The sequence below is a fragment of the Tympanuchus pallidicinctus genome, unplaced genomic scaffold (assembly GCF_026119805.1).
Source record: "Tympanuchus pallidicinctus isolate F22 unplaced genomic scaffold, pur_lepc_1.0 scaffold6, whole genome shotgun sequence".
NCBI classification, from domain to species: Eukaryota; Metazoa; Chordata; class Aves; order Galliformes; family Phasianidae; genus Tympanuchus; species Tympanuchus pallidicinctus.
This window is the reverse complement of record NW_026294780.1, coordinates 9,653,123-9,674,065: the sequence shown is the minus strand read 5'-3', so window position 1 is coordinate 9,674,065 and position 20,943 is coordinate 9,653,123. Positions and strand designations below refer to the sequence as shown.

The 20,943-nt window shown below is 40.9% G+C and overlaps 2 protein-coding genes across 7 annotated transcripts in view; one reads left to right on the top strand and one right to left on the bottom strand.

Annotated features, from left to right (window-relative positions):
- AFF3 (ALF transcription elongation factor 3) overlaps positions 1 to 20,943 on the top strand; it is a 319,206-nt gene that overhangs the window by 47,984 nt on the left and 250,279 nt on the right. For all 6 annotated transcript variants that reach the window (XM_052664882.1, XM_052664880.1, XM_052664881.1 and 3 more), the window contains exons 2-3: positions 160 to 280; positions 4,790 to 5,584. In XM_052664882.1, the coding sequence (XP_052520842.1) occupies positions 160 to 280; positions 4,790 to 5,584 (916 nt within the window). The remainder of the gene's footprint in view (positions 1 to 159; positions 281 to 4,789; positions 5,585 to 20,943) is intronic.
- Positions 1 to 20,943, bottom strand: part of RPL31 (ribosomal protein L31) — a 662,822-nt gene that overhangs the window by 423,674 nt on the left and 218,205 nt on the right. The gene's annotated exons all lie outside the window — the stretch shown is intronic.

Here is a 20,943-nt window from a genome sequence, read left to right as displayed (position 1 = left end):
TCCCCGGTCTGCTTGGACTGGCATTCAACTGATTCATGTTCCTGCTTATTTTTTGCCATCTGTCTGCAAACCAGAGTTCTTCACTTTCAAATTCACACTGGTTTATATGCTGCTTGCTAATTTTTAACTCTAAAAATCTATTCCTCTTTTTTGCTGTAGTGTCTACGAGCCGGATAGAAACGTGCTGCGCAGGAAAGAATGGGAAAGGAGAAATCAGGAGGCCCAGCAGGAGGATGGCACATTTAACACCAGTTACTCCCTCTTCAGTGAACCGTATAAGGTAGATGCTTTCCGTCCGGGAGACTTTTTTATTTTAATTATTATTATTATTTTATTTCACAGTATTAAATCGCAGCCTGCAGAAGGTATTGTCCAGGTCTCAACAACCTCCCACAAGTCCCAGCCCCTCAAAATTTGCATAGAACATTTATGGTTCATTGAGAATTGGATTTTTCTTACATTAGCTTCCTATAATGTTCAGCAGCACATGAGAATGAAATAAATGAGAAATGTCCTAACAATATTTGAGATGGCATTAAAACTAGGAGGTGAAGGTGATGGTGCCCTGTTTCTGCAACACACAGGAGAAAGTAATTGTGTTAGAGTTATGTGTGAAGGTCAAGTTATACAGTAAACATCATGCTCTGGCCAAGGTTAATGTGATGAAATACCTTGTTTTTATTTTTTTTTTCCTGTAAGCAGTACCAACAGTATTTGTCTGCTAGGCATGTTGTGCCCTCAGCAAAGGCAGAAGTAATTCAACTCCTTATTTTAATCCTCGTGGAAACAGCAAGGTGAGACACACCATGCCCGCCTCCTGTTGGAAGGATCCAGCAGGATGCTCTGCACATAACTACTGTCTCCAGAAGCCTGCAAACCAAGCCTTTATGGATAGGACCAGAGAGTAGTATCCCACAGAGGGTGCCTCTCTCCTCTAGCTAATCAGTGACTTTGCCTGTGTGCATTAGAACAACATCATGTATCTCCTCCTGTGACCTTCCAGTTATGCCCAAGTTGCTATTAAATCCACCGTACTGTGAAGCCTTTCCCCTCCATGCTGCTTCACTTGTCCTTGATGCTTTGGATACTCAGTGCCTCTTCCCAGAGTCCTATGAGGGACCTGACGTTTGGCTACTGCACCTGACTTCAGTACTTCTGAGCATTTGCTCGTGTCCCAGGGTCACCTTTTAACTTGCTAATCCTTCCAGACTGTTGTTGTTTCTAGTTCCTAATAAAAAAGGAAGATCTACCACCTTCAAACCATGTCCCTTGATAGAAGACAGCTCTGCCTGCCTTGAAGCTGACCTCCAGCTGCCTGAATTTCAGATTCATTACAAAGGCATTTAGAAACCATGGGAAATGTCTTGAAATCTTCCTTAAGGCTCCATTTGAAAAAGTCTACTGTGAGACCAATCAAGGGCTAATGCACGGAAAAAAGCCTGAAACATGTTAGCCGTGTCTTGGCATTTACTGAAGACTCCACTGCAATAGGGACTAATAATTTTCCATTTGGTGGATCCAATCGGATATATTCCTAAGAAAAAAAGGACCTGTTTTTTTTGCTTGGTCTCTGATACTGTTTTGTCTGTGGTATTGAAAGTGGGTATATTGAGGCTTAAATTACTTACAAAAGTGGCATAGCTGGAAAACTGTACGCACTTGGATTATTACCTCTGTCTCAGTGTACTTACTGTCATGCTACAGACTTCATGTATCACGGACTCACCAGTAGCTTCTGATTTATTTATGACATCTGAAGGGATCTTTGCACAACCTCAGAATAACTCCATCTACAGCAGGAATGGATGAAAACTAGTGGATGCAGTCTGTAGAAGCAGTGAAGGTGCGTAGCAGGTATCCCACGAGAAAATCAGAACAGGGACTCCATCCCTGCTTATCACCTGTAAACATCATGGCCATATTTGGACTATCCTTTAGAAAAGGTGTTGGCAAAGGATTTGCCATTCAGAAGGCCATATCTGAAAATCAAAGACAGACTGGAAATCTCTTAAATGGTATGTACTCTTTCTCAAACATCAGATTTCCTGAAAAATCTTGACTCTTTCGGTTGCGCCTTATCCAGTTAATTTCAAAGTATCCATAGCAACCCTCTAGGAAGGATTCCAGGAAATCCACTGTCTTTTATTACTAGAGATGTATTTTGCAGGAGATAAAAAAACAGAATTTCATTCTGGATATTTCATGGACAGAATATTTTGACCCATTAACCACATAGGTGTTTTTCATGGAGAAAAAAATCTGATGGCCTTCCATGCAACCATCTGGCTTATTTTTCAAAGTGCTGGATCTTGCAAGTCTTCAAATGCAGGAATACATCCTACACTGAAGAATGTCAGAGCACTGTAAGTTATAAATGTTTGCACAGAATGCTTTTCCTACTTACTCATTTTGTGATTATGTTTTCCCTATGTGAGTGATTAAATAAAGCCAGCAATATTTCAGAGCAAATAATAGGAAAAGCTTTAACATCTAAAGCTCCCAGCAAGTTACGTCAGGTCCCAGCTGTTTCCCAGGAGAACTCTTCCAGCTGAGCTCAGCCCAGCACAAAATCTTCTCCCCTCAAGATGCCCCAGTGTATCCAGAAGGAACAAACAATACTCACCAGTCACAGCATGTTCCATTGTAAAAGCATTAGATCTTTTTGTTGCAATTATTTTTGTGGTTATCTGGCATTTCTCAATAACAGGCATCTCTGTATCACCTTTGTATCATACCTATAGTCTACTGACTTGTCTGGGCTAGTGACAGTCTATAGATAATCTGCCACTAGGCTTTTATTTACCTCCCATCCAATTAGCAGTCATGAGATAGAACTGACTATCTGTTAGGCAAGTTGGATTTTTTGGGACAAAACTTAAAAATAAATTCTTTTGCATCCATTGATCTAACTGGATAGAGAGCTGCCCCGCAAATGGTCTGTGCTGGAGGAGACTTATGGGTATTAGGGGCCCTGTTCCATTCTGAGGTCCTTGTTGCTGTGCTCCTGGACCTGAGGCACAGGCTGGCTGAGACAGGCTGGGCACAGACCCAAGCGTAGATCTCCTTCCCTAAGGGAAGCTGGAAATGCATCTTTCTTCAAGATAGCTACACAAATTGAATGTCCACTGGAGGGACAGAAGAGATCCACTGGGTAAAAGCAAACTTCTCTATGCCTTCAGAAAATAATAATTCTGGTCAAGAAGATACCTAAGTGTAGTAGCCACAGGCCCCAGGAGATGTATGAATATATCTCCAACCATCTTGAAGATCAATAAGCCCAACTGCAGATAGCCATAAATCTGATCATCCAGATCTCCACTGTCAGCTGTTCAGTTTTTACCACTGTACCAACCAAGCATCCCCATGTAGACTCTTTCTGTGCCTCTTACTCTGCCTGAGTTGAACATGCTTCCTACCCCAGTTAAAGCTGTGAGCTAGGCAACTCATCTGCAACACTTTCTTTTTAGATACGCCTGATGTTTCCCACTTTTGAAGCCTCTTAAGTAATTTCCTCTTCTCTAGGACATCTGTGTGATTCTTGTGAAGTGAAGGAACATTCCCTTCTTAAGCTATGTTGACTGTGAATCAGTGCTTCAATTTTATTGGAATTCTTGAAAAAAAATCCCCACATTTCCAGAGTGATTGATATTCCTACTACATCCTTCACATTTCTGTATATAAGAGGTTATTTTCCAATCCTTTTACTTCCTTCATCTCTAAGCAACTGTTTCCCCTCTAAACAGAGGATCCAGAGATGATAGCTTGGCCTTCTGAAGCATATGAGTGTTTCCCCATTGAGACTCCATATCTGGAAGAGAGAAAGGAGAACACCACTATCTCATTACTATCTTCCTCTAAAAATACAAAACAAAGCACATCACACACCTGATTCTTGATAGGGTTCAGAAAAATCTGTGCTACAGAGATATGATATACTAATGATATACTCCTTTTCTTACAGTGACTTTTTAAAGAAATAATTTTCAACTTTCTTCAGTATTTTTTTTTCCACTTGTTTTATTTCTTTGTGGAGCTTCTTCCTTTTAAACAAGGAATTAAATGGATTATTTCAAAAACAATGATTAATCTTCAAGGGTGGAAATGCTGACTGTGTCTCCACTGCTGCACAATTAAATACTGAGTATTTTCAAGAATTTGGGGAGTTCTACTTACTCGTTTTTCCCAAAGGGAAGAGTGTTCTGGAGTGAACATCCCAACAAAGCACTTTCATCAGAAGGATGTAACGATCTGTAGTTTTCCCACTCTCCCATGAGCTGCCTTCAGGTCATCTTGCAGTATTTGGCTGGCTTAGACCAGAGAGTTCATTCAGTGCTTACACTGGGTCTTGCATGGCTTCCCAGATGCAATGTGAAAACTTGAAGAAGCAGAGAAGGTAATCAGGAATGCAATATTTCCATTCATGGCTGAAGGAGAGCTTGCACTGGGCTATAGGAAAAGTTTTATCATGGTCAGATTTAATCCAAACTGTTCTGTGTAGTTGCAATAATAAATTTTCTAGTTTCCAGGTAATATATTTTAACTACAGCATGATACCAGTGATAGATTTCTTTTTTTATATACTCTAAGGCCCTTTATAGCTTTTCCAGTTCAGGGTAGATTTAAGATGTTGACAAGTATCTTCAGAGACAATAAGGATTTTCGATTTCATCCCTCAACACGGCTGCTGAATAAGAGAGTGCAACTTCAGTAAAGATTTCAGCAGAAGCGTGCAGGGAATTTTGTTTGTCTTAGGTTGACTGTTGTAGAACACTCAATTTTTGTTTTGCAGACTAACAAGGGGGACGAGCTCTCTAATCGCATCCAGAATACACTGGGCAACTATGATGAAATGAAAGATCTGCTAACTGACCGATCAAACCAGAGCCACCTTGTTGGGGTTCCAAAACCTGGGGTTCCTCAGACACCTCTCCCCAAACCCGATGAACTTCTTATCGCCGACTCAAGACCGCCACCTCCTCCTTCCATTTCCAACACTTCTTCCGCACCAGCAGCCCTACCTGCGCAGCAGAGCAAAAGTACCACAATGGGTTGGCAGAAGGCTGGGCACAATGCTGCTTCAGAAGGTCAGCAGAGAGCCAGCAAGCATGGACACCGCTCACTGGAGTCCCATAAGGGTGACTTCAAACTGGCAAACCAAAAATCAAGTCTGGAGAAACTGAAACGCTATGCATCTAGTCCCACCTCCTCCTCCTCCAATGCTGCCCAGCAAAGCTCACTGAGAGCCACACTAGGTGACAGTGTCAGCAGAGTGCAGCAGCCAGCAAAGTTAAATTGTGGCTCAGAAGGAGGAGCTCAAGTGCAAGAGAGACCCTCAAAGCACAGCAGTGGGCACTGTGTCCAGAACTTCCCACCATCTCTTGCTTCGAAGCCCAGCCTGGTTCAGCAGAAACCAACGGCTTATGTAAGGCCAATGGACGGTCAAGACCAGGCCCCTGATGAGTCTCCAAAGCTGAAGTTATTGACTGAGACGACCAAGTTGTACAGGGGAGTGCCTTCTAACAAACCTGATTCGGCCAGGACCAAGTCAAAGATAACGAAGTTCAACATTCCTAAGCAAGAAGAGGTATGTGTTTTGATGCTTTTTATGACATCCTGTCCTGAATAGATGAATAGATCTTAGAACTTGCAGCTTAGAACTGCAAACTGCATCTGTCTCTTTACATATTTTTAATGCCTTAGTTTTTATATTTATTTTTTACCTTGCAAACATTAATATGCAAATAGCAACCACACGGTGATGTAAAGATATCTCAACATCAAAATGTCTTCAGGTCCATAACACCTCCTCAGTGCCACATTTTCTAATAGTATATATTACTTTTTTTTTTTTTTTTTCCTGGATGTCCATATGTAATGTCTGGATATTTTAAATTCATCTTTTAGCTAGGCTTGTGTGTTATGTCACAGTGTTCATACTCAGTTGACTTTCTTCTTTTTCTCGGTGATTAAATGAAGTGCTTGGCATCAGAAGTAGTTCTGCCATCCTCAATGATGTCAAAGTAGCTTTACAATCTAGATAAATTATAGTTAGCAATGTGAGATCTGTGGAATAGATAGAAATGTAGCAATGAGACTGTCATTCATAAAATCTTCTCTTTCAAATCAATTTTCAAACAGACCAAGGTTTTCTTCCTAAATAAACACAGTCTATAAAAATCAGTCTTGCTATAAAGGTGAGAACATATCCAAAAAAACTTCTAGGCAACTTTTCTGTCATTAGCAGTAGATGTGAAAGGTATCTGTTTGGACTTATTTTATGTTTGTTTATTTCACATTCCATTGGCTATATTAGGACACTTTATTTTGTCACTTGTGTATTATGTGATTTTCTGAGTTTTTTGGGTGGGGAGGGAATGGTTGTTTTTGGCAGAATGAAGAATGTTGTTTTTTTTTTTATTATTTCATGGGTGTATTGAGAGACCGTTCACATTTATACAAAGATGGTCACATCTTCTTGTGCAAACTGGCAGAGCTCCCATGGCTTAAACAATTTATAGTATTTATAGGACTGAATGATTTTATTTGACTGAATCAATGATAGCGTCTCAGAGCAGAGATATACTGATTGTTTACTCTTATTTGATGACTGTGGTGTGCCTTGAAATGTTTTTAGTCTTTTTTTAAAAAATTTTCCTGGCACTGCTAAAGGAGAAGAAAACTCTAATTTTTGGTAAAGCTCTCTGGCCTCTTAATGCCTGTTTTTCAGAAATGGAGTTGACTGCTGTATTCCCTCTTCAGTTTGGTTGAGGAAAGAAGTCTCTCTGGAAGCAATTACTTTTCTCAGTTCCTGTAGACATTATGCCCATGTGGTTTTTCTCTAAGTTTAAGTTCCATCAGTTCCAAACCATTCTGAAGAGATATGTTGTTACTGAAAAGGGGTTGTTTTAGGCACTTAAGTCAGATGTGATAAGCAAATTTAGCATTCACAGATTGCTGTAATTGTGCAGATAGATCAGGTAATGGCATATGCTAATATCCATTTAGCTATTATTACCTCCTTCAGACTTCTCACTTGCCACTATCTGCAAGTAAGAAGTATTGTTAGAATTAAAGATGCCTGTGGCAATTGTCTGAATCTTACAAATTTCCCCCTTCACATATATGCAATACCCTAGTGACTAGTTTGGAAAGGGATTTTGATAGGCAATCATTTGTTTGTCTGAAATTCAGACTTTTCCATTTGCATTCCAGATTTTCCTACCTCACTAGGAAAGAAAGCTTTCACTTGTTGTACGTAATCCATGATGATGCGTAAGGTAAATTTATACTGCAGTTTCTAGACAGATAGATGTATTTGAGATTGCTTAAACTAACTTGCTTAGATACTGATAGCGATGTAGGCAATGGTAGCAGAGCATGGACCGCAAGGTAACCGCTACAGTGTTCACCAGCTTCTCACAAGTTTTGTGGGACACAGTATTCTTGAAATAGTATTTGATAACATAAATATTTAGCTGAAGTTAAAGGATGTGGACAAAAAAGCATTGTCTGGTAGGTGAAGAAAAAGAGGTTAAGTGATTATAAAAATGATAGACATACTGCTCAGAGAAATGGTAGATGTTATGGGTGGTGTTGGGATTTGTAACTTGAGCTAATAAAAGACAATGCTTAGATCTCATATTTGAGGGCTGAGAGTACTGACGATAAAAGTACCCAACATTTTTTCCTTTATCTTGATGTTTCCTTTGTTCTAACATTTTCCATTCCAAGTGGCACAGGATGAAAATGGTAACACACTGATATTGCTACAGGGAGAAGTATTGACTGAGACTGAATTTTTTTTGTTGTTGTTGCCTAATCTATTCTCCCTTTAATTTTCAGTAGTACTTATTTTTTTTTCTTCAAAATGCCTTTCCATTCTTCTCATTTTTATCATACATCTTCTGATAAGGTTCTGTAAAAATTTCCATGCATTCTTTGAATTTCTGCTTTCAAACGCATAGAACTCCTCGTTGGCATCAAAAGGTCACTGTCCTTTATTAGGGATATAAATTTTAAGCCACTTTCACCACATAAGCTAGCATAGTCTTCTGAACCTTTGCAGACAAAATGAGGTTTCCCTTGCACAGGATGGGACTAAAGGTGATGGCCAGAAGAAATCAAGTATCCCTAGTGGACATGGAACGGCCAGACGAATAGAGATGAAATACAGGTTGATCATGAGGGAAAACAGACTGACAAATAGGCAAGGACAGTGTCTGGGAAACTATGTGGAAACAGAAATGGATGCCAGATCCTGAGAGAAGTCAGAAAAATAGGGGGAAAAGGAGAGAGACTGAGAATATGGGAATAGGGTATCTGGAGTGCATGTGGTTGAATGAAGCTTGCTGTATGCTAAAATAAAAAGCATATGACTGAAATGGGATAAGTAGGGCAGTTAGTGTGCTCTGTGAGCTTAATGTAGGCATTACCATGAGATCTTTAATAGAATCACAGAATAATCAAATGGCTGATGTTGTAAGTGACCTCTTGAAATTGTCTAGTCCAATCTCCTTGCTCAAGAGGGGTCAACTAGAACAAGCTGCCAATGACCATGTCAGTCTCTACAGCTGGAGACTCCACTAGTTCTCTACAACCTGTGCCCAGGATTAATCACTCTCACAATAAGAAAATGTATTCTTGTGCTCAAATGGGATTTCATGTCTTTTAGTTCATACTCTCCATCTTGTCCTGTCACCGACTACTAATGAGAAGAATCTTCCTCCTTATTCTCTGTTGCCTGACATCGGGTACATATGAGGGCTGCTCTAAAAGTAATGCCTTCTATTATATTATGTTGATGCACAATGCCTGAGGCAGATGTTGGTGGGATGACAGTAGAGGCTGAACCTTCCTGACAATATTGTTGCATTTTGTTGCCATGTACTGGATGGCAGCAGAGGGGCAGTCTGACACAGTCGTGTCTGACACGGAGTTCAGATAAAGCAAAGATGTGGAACTGAATTCTTCCATGTGGAAAAAATGGCACCGTCTGATATTCATTGACTCTTGCTGAATGTTTATGGAAACCAAACAGTGCACGTGAACACAGTGAGGCAGTGGGTGGGGCCATTCAGCAGTGGTGGCAGTGACATGAAAGACAAGCTGTGTTCCACATGGCCATGTACAGTATTTCACACCACAGAATGAAGAGCATCCTGATCAGCTCATCCATGTGAATGGATGGACTATGACTGGGAAACCCTGTGTAGAGATGAACATCATCTTAAATGCATTGGAAACTTACCACAGAGTTTGTGCAAGGTGGGTCCCATGTATACTGACACAGGAACTGAAAGAACACCGTATACAAGTTTATAAGGACTTACTGAACCAATAGATAGCTGAAGATGACAATTTCCTGGATCACATCATTACCAATGATGAGACATAGTGTCACTTCTGAGAGCTGGAGTTAAAACAGTAGTCCATGAAGTGGTGACACGTGAAATCCCCATCGATGAAAAAGCTCAATGCGCAGTCTTCAGTGGGTAAAGTGATGTGCACTATCTTTTGGGATAGGAAAGGGGTGATTCTTCTGGATTTTCTGGAACCCAGACAAGCCATCAACTCTGACTGTTACATTGCAGTGCTAAGCTGAAGGCTCAAACTTACGGAGTCAGGCCAGAGAAGAAGACAGCCTTTTTCTTGCAACTCAGTAATACCAGGTCCCATACCAGTTTGAAGACCATGGAGCACATTGCCAGTCTTGACCAAACTGTCCTATCACATGCAGCATATAGTTTGGAGTTGACAATTTCTAACTTCCAGCTGTTTGGGCCAATGAAAAAGGGGCTGCCTAGGCAACCTTTTCCTGGCAACAGCTCTGCCATAGAAGCTGTGAATCAGTGGGTCACCTCTGCTGGTTTAGATCTTTCTGAGCACAGCATGCAGGCTCTTGTTCATTGCTGATGAAAATGCATAGCTAACAGTGGTGACTATGTTGAAAAATAGTATTTTATAGCTGAGAATTTGCTCTATCAAATAATGTTATTATGCTGTTTGTATCTGTTGGAAATAAATGGGAGGCATTATTTTCAGAGCAACCTACATATTTATACTGATGATTTTTCCCTGCTCCTAGCCCTCTTGAACCTTCTCTTCTCCTCACTGAACAGTTCCAGCTTTCTCAACCACTCCTTGTGTGAGAGATACTCCTCTCCCATTACCATAATTGTGGCCCTGCACTAAATTCACTAAATTCCAGGAAGTCCATACATATCTTTCATGTATTGGCTCCAGCACTTCAGATATGGCCTCAGTGTTCAGCAGGGAGGAAGCATCACCTCCCATACCTTGCAGGCCACAATTTTCCTAATGCAGCTCTGGGTATTGTTGGCCTTTTTTGGGGGGCAGGTGAATGGGTGCATCTGTGGCTCGTGGTCAGCATGATGGCTGTGAGGATCTTCCTCTGTATCAGAATCTTCCACTGTGAGGTTCTCTTCCTCTGTAGAGAAAATTTTCATTTGGTTAGATGACAGCCTATATTGGTGCATGGGATTCCTTTGCAGAGTCAAGATTTTATATTTCTCCTTGATGAACTTCAAACAAATCCCATCAGCCCATTTCTCCAGCCTGCCAATGTTCCTCTGGATGGCAGCACGACCCTTTGGTTTATCAACCAGTTGTCCCAGTTTTACATCATTTACAAACTTGCTGAGGCTACCCTGTGGCCCATCATTCTGGTTCTTAATGAAGATGCTAAATGGTGTTGGCCTCAGTATTGACTGGAGGGGGTAAACCATTAGGAACTTATCTCCAACAAGACTTTGTGCCAATGATCACAACCCTCTGTGCCATTTTCATAGCCCTAGCTCTCTGTTTTCCAGCCCAGTTTTGTCGTAGAACTTTTTGTTTTACACTTCCAGTTCTCAAAAACATGTACATAAAGATACCATGCTCCAAAACCTATTCTTTATAACTTGGTCTAAACAAATTCAGTGGCTACTTAACTGACCTGAAAGCTGGGCTGCAAGAGCTTTCCTGCAAGTTGAGGAAGCAAGATGTGAGTGCAGAGCATAGGTGTGAAATAAAAGGTGAGATACAATGGAGGGAAAATTATGGGGCAGGAGACAGGGGAGAGGCTTCCAAGCCTGTCCAAGTAGAGAGGTGAGTGATAAGAAATAACTGTTTTCCCAATTCCTGCAAACTATATTCTCTATTCTTTTAAGGGGCAAATTGTAGTGATATGCACTTCTGTGTGACATTTCAGTTTTATTTTGAACATCATGTGGCTACAGCCAGCTTCAAGTTCCACAGACAGGGAAAACAAGAAAACAGGAATATATTGCCATAAATCTCCTCATTTGCAAGTCTACTTTTCTACTGCATGTAGACTGAGTTCTCTGCTTCCATGAAAGTACATTTAGCTTACAGTACTTAACAGAGCCCACTGGTATATCTCATAGATTTACACATTATTTGAGTTTACCAGTTTGAAGGAGACATCAGTGGAAAAATAAACATATAATACAGCAAAGTTAGCCCCATGTAGGAATTGAGGAGTAAGAAGCAATGCCATGCAGAACACGTGAGTCTTCAGCAGGATGCAAAATCCTTTTCTCTACATCCCTTGAGATTTACAGAGAAACAGGGCACAGAGTTGGCTGCATTACAATTATTATTCACTGGAAATAAGAGCAATTGAATACAAATTATAGACCATTTTCAATACATTTAAAAGGTTGATTTTTAATGTAGTTCAATACCTCATTTGATATTTTTAATCAGTTTTGGAAAGCCTTGAGTATCTTGACACAGACTGAAGCTTATAATTTTTTTTTAAATTGTTTTAATGAGAATAACTTGGATAGACCTGTGTGTAGAAAGGTAGTGGTTACTCATTTGGGAATTTAATCTTTAGGAACCAGGTTCATCAGTGTTAATTAGAATCCATACCCAACCTCCCTGTCCTTCCAAAATTATCATATGGCTCCGTACAAATGATAGCTCGTCATCTCAAGTACTGCTATTTCACATTTTGAACTACTTAGGATTATATTGCTGTAGGTAAAAATCCACTGCACAGAATAGAAGGGAAGAGAAATGTATAGAGAACAAGAAGCAGGAAAAGCAAGCGCCTCTCATTTCTAAAATTTTCTTACAAATGAGACAATAAGAAAAGTCTAAGATGGCAAATCATGTTCTTTATATCTGAGTTCTGTTTTTGAATTTCATCTTGCGAGCTGCATCAGGGTTATGAAGGAAGGATATTGAGGCTGTGTTCAGGAATGAGTAGCAGCCTAACAGTAAAAAGGAAAGATTATGTTCTGTTAAATTTGGGAGCACGTTTATATGAAATGTAGATAAGGTCATCATGAGGACACATTCGTATTCCACTTCACGGAGTACTTACACAACTTCTTCTGCAGGAGAAGTAATGCACGATAGATTAAATGTTGAATCTTTTTTTTTCATTTTTGCCCTAGCCTTACACAGGCAAATTCCTGCTTGCCTGCGTAGATGCTCTGCATTCGTTCTCATTGGAGTGGCTATATATAGCTATCAGCATCTGCCACACACACTGGCAAACGTTCTTTAAATCTGCAAATTTTTTCTTATCAGTTCTATCCCTGTGCATTAATGGAAAGCAAAAACCACCCTAACTCTTTTCTCCCCTTCTTCCCATTCTGAGGAAAAAAAAAAACAAGAACACCTAAATATGAGCTTAGTGTCAACAATTTGTTCAAAATCACATTGTTTTAGGGAGAACTTCGGTGCATAGCATATGTAACAAGCAGGTCCATGCTTAAAATTGAAAGTTCGTGTGTTAAAAAATAAGTGCAGTTCCATCTCATTTGGCAATATAGACTCCAGCATAGACTAAATAGAGAAGATGGTACTGATGAGTGCAGGCCTCCTTTGGAAATTTCCCAGCCTATACCGGGAGAGAGCATCCCTCAAGGAAGGAAGAGGGTTTAGGAGAGATCTGTGTAAGCCCTTTCCTCAAATGTACAGCACTGTTCTCCCCCTGCTGTGACAGAGCCTGTTGCACTGCTGCAGGAGGGCGATTTGGGCAGGAGCTGAATTCTGGCCTTTTTTCTCTGATTCCCAGGGTGTTGGGTTCTGACCCAGGAAGGCAGAAGTGAAAGCAGAGGGTCAGCTGAATATGCTTTTAGATAAAAATAGAAAAGAAAGGAGAGATGAATTGAATGCATTAAAAAAATAATTCCAGAATTTTTCTGACACTGTGGACTTAACTAGAGAGGCTGGAGACATGGGCACAGAATTAAGGGTGTTGATACTTTTCTACTATTTATCAGCTTTATTGAAGAATTGCAGTGCTTGGGAAGCCAGTTAGCAATCACAGCACTTAAGTACTCTAAGTATGAGCCAGTTGTTGATGTTTTCTTTCCAAGATGTTCATGGGAAAGAGTTAGCAAGCCACATTTACCAGCAGACACAGCTCAATTCATCCCTGTAATGTTACCAGTGACCTTCCCCACAAATAAAGAATGTTTTCCCACGTTAGACAGGAAGAACTGGACAACAAGAGCAGTGTGGTGCAAAGATCCCTGCTAGCCGTAGGTTATTCAGGACCTTCGAGTGAGTCTGTGGGAGGGCTATGATAGAATGTATTAAATAGACAGAGTGGTGTTTGAAACAGTCTCAACAAAAACAGTGGAGACCACAATGTGCAAAAATGGATTTTCCATATAGCTCTGAAACTGTGGTGCAAGCCTCTCTCCTTCCAGAAATCTGCAGTCACAAAGGCACAGAGTAAGCCTGTGTGCAGGCAGTTCATTGAACACAGTGGGCCTAATTTTTCTAATTATTCTTCCATAGTAGTTCTTGTAGAAGGAAAATGCTGTTTGAATACCTTTACTTTAGTTCTAGAGCTGCCTGGTTTCCCTCAATTTCATTTCTCTTCTGAATTAAATAACATAATCCCTTTTTACTTTTATTTTTGTATCTTTTTATAGGAAAGCACTAGCTAAACTTACCTATACATTTTGAAAACACAGAATTGATTTATTTAGAGCCTAAAATTTCCTTCATGCATTATTTTCCATATGGTACGTGCTATGCTGTGCATTTGTTGCTATGGTGAATCTCTTGTTGTTTCCCATCGTTTTAACCAGTGGGATGGCTATCATAAGAGAAAAATCTCTTGGAACTGGATGCAAATTTATGATTGTCAAGAGAAATCCTTAATGTATGCACCTGCCTTTTTGTGAGTTTTTCCCAAGGTTTTTTGTTTTGTTTTGTTTTTCCTAGTTATTGAGTAAATATTCTGGGCACTTCATTGGGGTCCCTCTGAAGTGAGATCCTCCCTTCAATAGAACTGGTCTTCCAACCTTTTCAAAAGATGATCAAGTAACCACCTTTTAGAGCTCAGTGGTTTATTGCGATCAAAGCATGTTTCTTTTGCTTCTTTTATTTTTTTCATTAGACAGTATGGTTCAGTTTATGAATTAGATCTGGAGTTGATACAAGAGTGCATGCATAAACATGGCCACAACCCTGTATAATTGCTTCTGTAGTTCCTTTTGGAAAGCAGTAAAGATATTGATGAAGGAAATGAGATTTCTAGAACTACAAAACCAGACTTCAATGGCACGTTTTTTCTGATTTCCATTTTTTCTTTGAATCCATCAGTAATGCTCATGATGATGGTAACTGGATGTAATAAAAATCCTCCCTGCCAGAAACAAAGCAGCGTAATGTGCAGTGGCACTGCTCCCACTTTCCCACCTTTGACCCCATTACCATGGATTGCTCCAAAGTTCTGTGAGGGTATTGAGGTGTTGGAGAAACTTATCCTTTCCTGGAGGTTGCTGCAAGCGCCAGGCTGTCCTCAGCATTGAGTTTCATCCGAGCATCTCCTCCCCATCTGCTTGATATCTCCTGAACAAAGGAGTGCTTGGGAAGAGCAGAGAGCATTGGTGGCTTGCTGAGGATTTCTGATTACCGACACAGTGCTCAGACAGGGAGCTTCTCACAGCTCCTGTTGTACCACACTGGAGCACTGTGTTGGTGTGCAGTCAGGTGTGAAGTCCAAGCCCCCGTTGCTGCTGCAGGGACTCACATTCCCCCTTCCAGTAATTATAATGAGGTAAAGCTTTTCTGCCTTCTCTTTGTCTTCAGAGCAGTCTACGCGGGATCATGCTGAACATAAAGGTGGATTAGGATTTTTTTTTGAAGTATCCACGGGAAAGATTTTATGGCTCTGTTCTGTACTTTCCCCAGTCTTTCATAAATTAGAGTGACATGAAACTGCCACCACTGTACATGCTCACTGGGGTCAGTTATGACTGATGAGCAGGAGAACCAAAGGCAAATACAAAGAGCTTCACAGATCACTGTTAATTCCAGCTAAATAAATAACGTATATGTGTTGCTTGATGTGTAAGGTTAAAAAGGTCAGACCTCCAGTAATTGTTGTAAATGCACCCAGCCAGGCCACAGGCAGTTCAATTCTTTATTGTTGGTCACATATTCTCTTTCAATAAATGAAGACAAATATACCCTTAAATATCTGCATGTAACATACTTTATTCGCCCTGCACATCGTAAAGTTGTCATTTCTGTAGCACTTCTGAATAGAGAAGATCTATCCCTATGGTACCACAAAATAGCTTCCTAGAAAAGTAATTAACAGAAGACCGTTTTGTTTTTGTTGGTTTTTTTTTTTTTTCTTGTATTTTTTTCCAAGTTCAGAAAAGATAAATAACGTAGGCGTCTGATTTCCTGTCACTCTTGGTTAACTTTGTATGAAAATGGATAGCTTCCAAATTGAAACAGGCACCGGCCTGTCTGGAGAAAAATGCATCTGTAAAGAAATGTGTACATTACATATTCATGCAGCTCCAAATCTCTTAATTGTATTTTATATATAACAATCTCATGCAGTGAAATACGGTACCCTTATTATTTTGTGAGTTAAAAGCAGCGTGCCAGAGAAGCTGAGCTTGCTTCGTACAGAGTTCAGGATAAGCATTTCCTTTCCTGAATTCCCTTGTGCATGCCCTACTCTTCCCTCCCCACCAACATGTTTCTCTGAGAGATGGAGGCCCAGTGTGAGGTGGCTTCACACCGCTTCTATTCAGAACATAAATACACCAAAACGTTTGCACCAGTGAGCCATGGGGTTGGAAATATTAGTAGAGACCAAGCATTTTCTCTCAGAACCAAAAATTGATATTCATACTCCTCTGTACTTACTGCAAGTGGCTGTGATGGAAGCTTATGTAGCTAAAAAGAGAGGAAAAATTGGAGTATTCCTTGTTAACTCTTATCTCTTTTTCCTAATATTCGTTTAAAGGATTTAAAATGTTCTCTGTTTTGTAACTCTCTTGAAATGAGATAATTAAGATGATGGTGTTTTTTTCTTGCACATACTAGAGATTATTAGCATCCATCAACAGTGTAATCTATTGTTAATCAAAGCTGGCATTTATTTAAAACTGGCTGTACAAGTGCATTGCAAAACACAGGCGGGAACTATGCAAGTACTCCAGCTTCTAATGACTCTAAGATGTGCCAGGGGAGGTTCAGGTTGGGTATTAGGAAACATCTCAGAAGGAGCAGTGAGGCAGTGGCACAGGCTGCCCAGGGAAGTGGTGCAGTCGCCGTCCCTGGAGGTGTCGAAGAACCGTGTGGATGTGGCACTGAGGGACGTGGTCAGTGGGCATGGTGGGGGTGGGCTGCTGGTTGGACTAGATGATCTGAGAGGTCTTTTCCAGCCTTTATCCTATGAAGTAGAAGCAGCTACAAGATTTTTCATTAATAACACAGTCAAAACCTATATCCTATGGAGCGGCTGTGACTTAGCGGTTACCCATTATTTTCTAAGAGATCTCCTCCAGTTTTAATTACACTCTGAGTGACATATGATACAAGAAAATTTATTAGCTAGTTAAGTGCTGATCAAGTGGAACTACCAGTCTGTAGCTAAAATATGCTGTCTGGGCAAAGGGCACAGAAGGAATCACCAAGGGCAACATGCAGTGGACAGTTTGAAGAAGACTGTAAGCCAATAAAGAATTTCTTTCTCAGACCTAATCAGAAATATTTAGCAGGCAGAAAAGTAAAACATACGAAGAAGGAAAGGACATAAAAATGTTGTGGGCCTTGTGGGGGAGTCTGAAAAAAAGAAGAATAATGTCAGAACCTGAAGAGGAAAGGATGAAGTTATGCTTTGAGGAACCCAACTGGAACTGCTGGCATTGCAGCTCCAATTTATGACCAAGGCTGTGTACAAGATCTTTCAGTAGCTTAGAGATGACTGGGCAATCCTAAAACCAGTAGCATTTGCTGCAGTATATTTTTATTTGTTACTATGAGGAGCATGCACTGTCTCAGCCCCTGAAACCATACCAGCTATTTTCTTTTTTTTCCCAACTCAGAGAGTTTATATCTCCGGATAATATCCAGTTACATTCTCATCAATAAACCAAAAATGATTCATCTTTTACTACTGCAATCTCATTTCAGAGCTTCAAAGCTCTTCCTAAGCAGTAAAGGCAGCTCTGCCAAGATTACACGAAGCACAGCTGTGGGGGGATCAGATGAGATGCAGGTGGGTGGAGACACCTTTCTAAATGGCATCTGTGCCCCCCAAGTCAGCATGAAAGCAAAGCCAGCTCCATCCTCAGGTATCTGTGACACAGCTTGCTGTGCAACAGCGTAGTCTATAAAACTCTTTCATAACCTCTGCACTGGAAACAAAAATTATGTGAAAGCATCAGCAAAGGCTTATTGCTGAATTCCAAGTTAATGTTTCTTGCTGCATTTCTTCCTACCATTTAGGTCCCTTGAAGAAAAGACAGTTCCTGAGTGATTATGTCACGTAGGTTTACCACTTCCATTTGAATTACTCACTGATCACTCTCTGCTTGAAATTAAGAGTTTTGCCATTGTCTTCAACAGTAGCAAGATCAGGGTTTGACAGCAATGAATATTTCTTTTCTACATTGTATGAACTTCCTTTGGTCAAGAAGATATTGCCTGGGGGAAGACAGTCCTTTTTTCTTCAGTTTCTCTTTGTTTTGTACCAGAAACTGAGATGTAATACTTGTGGTTGTTTTTGATATTGTTATTGCTTTGAAGAAAGTCAGCAATGGCAATACAGAATAGTGATTGGTGGCCCAAGATGGTTTTTGAATTTAGAAATACTATATAATCTATTAACTTCAGGACATATCTTTAGAGCATCAAAGGAGCTTCTTCGCCAGTCCAAGGTGCAGGGCTCATTTTTCCTCCTGGTAATTAAAGTCCCGAGCATCCTGTTCAGAATCAGTTTCCTCACTGGCTCTTAAGTGAATAAATCTATGTGAGTGATTTCATGACAGTTGCACATTAGGAGTTATGGCATATCCCTGCACATAACTTACAGAACTATCTCAGTACACAGGGAAGAGACCATAAAACATGCCGAATGGGGATTTCTCAGATATGCTAATTGCTGCTATATAAAGAGCATGGGATGAAGAACTGACACAGAGGAAGTTCAGCTAGAAAGCCCCTGTCACAAATCTTTAAAGGTTCATGGAGGAGAGAATCCTGCTGCTGCTCTTCCCATCTGAGCTCTGCCTAGTGATGACTTCATGTGGACGGGGCTGGAACACAGCTCTGCCCCCTCTGGGGCTTCACCAGTACCCCTCATGGCAGCCGTTCCCACCTGCTTGTTTGCTTACTGGTTGCAGTGCCCCAATGAGTTCTTGCCTATCCCCAGGCACACCCAAATTTATTCTTAATCTGTTTTTTCTTGAAGCAAATTGGATCACACTTACCATTCCCACCTTCTCGTCTATGAGTTTGGCTCATTGCCACTTCCAATTTTTTTCCAGTTTTGTGTATTCAGAGAACGAGCTTGCCTAGCTATTTCTACTACCTCTTCTGTGAAGCTTAGGTCTGTAGTTCAGTGACAGGAAAGTGCTGTCCACACCAGTGATCCTTCTTTTTTTTTTTTTTTTTTTTTTTTTTGCCAAATTTGCACTAAATAGGCAACCGATATATGGATGGATATAATATGCCAACCTGCCAAAGTAAGCTCCAGATTTGTAAGTGACTACAAAAAGAATTTACAGTGTAGAGGCAGACATGCACTTCAGCAAACGTGCTGCCATCAGGCTTGAGTTGAACTGCTGTAGCTTCTTATAATGGTACGATGTATGCCCTGGCAATTTTGCACTCAGTGGAGTGAGGCTGGATCAAGGAATTCATTTTAACTATGCCACTACTGCTTAATACTGATTTTTAGCCACTGCACTTGAACCCTTTCCTTAGAATCAAAGAATTATTTGGGTCAGAAGGGATCCTTAAAGATCATCTAGCCCAAGTCCCCTGCAGTGAGCAATGACACCTACAGCTAGATCTGGCAACTGATCATGAGTGGTGTTCCCCAAGGGTCAGTGCTGGGGCCTGTCCTCTTCAATATCTTTATTGATGACCTGGAAGAGGACATTGAGTGCACCCTCAGTAAGTTTGTTGACTGGAAGTGTCGATCTGCCTGGGGGTAGTAAGGCCCTACAGAGGGATCTGGACAGGCTGGATAGCTGGGCTGAAGCCAATGGGATGAGGTTCAACAAAACCAAATGCCGGGTCCTGCACTTTGGCCACAATAACCCCAGGTGACGCTACAGGCTTGGGGTGGAGTGGAAGACTGTGCAGAGGAAATGGACCTGGGAGAATTGATTGATGCTCAGCTGAACATGAGCCAGCAGTGTGCCTGGGTGGCCAAGAAGGCCAATGGCATCCTGGCTTGCATCAGAAATGGTGTTGCCAGCAGGAATAGGGCAGTGATTGTCCCCCTGTACTCAGCTCTGGTGAGGCCGCACCTTGAGTACTGTGTGCAGTTTTGGCCCCTTGCTGCAAGAAAGACATTGAGGCTCTGGAACGTGTTCAAAGGAGGGCAACAAAGCTGGTAAGGGGTCTGGAGTACAGGGCTTGTGAGGAGAGGCTGAAGGAGCTGGGAATGTTCAGCCTGGAGAAGAGGAGGCTCAGGGGAGACCTCATTGCTTCTATAACTACCTGAAGGGAGGTTGTAGTGAGCTGGGGGTCGGCCTCTTCTCTCGTGTAGCTGGTGATAGGAGTAGAGGGAATGGCTTCAAGCTGCACCAGGGGAGATTTAGGCTTGACGTTAGGAAATACTGCTTTTCTGAAAGAGTGGTCAGGCACTGGAATGGGCTGCCAGGGAGGTGGTGGAGTCACCGACCCTGGAGATGTTCAAGGAATGTCTGGAGTTTGTGTTGAAGGACATGGTTTAGAGAGAACTATTGGTGATAGGTGGGTATTTGGACTGGGTGATCTTGTAGGTCTTTTCCAACCTTGGTGTTTCTGTGATTCTATGATTCTGTGGTGTTTAGAGCCCAGTCCAGCTTGGCCTTGAATGTCTTCAGGGACGTGGCAACCACCACATGGGTTGATGTAGCGGAGAGAAATTAGAAAAACCATACCCCAGTAGCTGGCGGCTGCCTGGTGATTCTGTATTGTTCTTATACAAGTTTCCCGTTCTATCAGTAAGATACATGTCCTTCTAAATGTAATAATTAATGTGGAAAGATGAAGCCAAATAGTTATTATTCAATGATTTTAAAGTAGAGTACTTTTTTAAAAATAAATCATCTAGACAAATCAAACAGTATAGAAATGAAATGCGCCTTTTCAGGCCCTGTGGGAAATTCAACTAATGAACTGAAAAGAATCTGTTCCTAGACAGGCGAGGAAGTCTGCTTAATTTAAATAAATACATTCAGCTATTTGCCTCCTTATTTTAAAATCATGGTTTTGGGCATGATCCCATAATATGAACAAAGTAACTTGAGTGCAGCCTATGCGGTTTGAAACACCAAACAAAATACAATTAACTTTAAAATGGCAAATTGTAATGCTATTTAAAAAAAAAAAAAATCTTCTGCCTTCCGGGTGTGACTATCTTTTAAATGTGATGATGTCACCCTATGAGCTGTTAAACCATTATCAATGAGCAGGCTGTGCCTT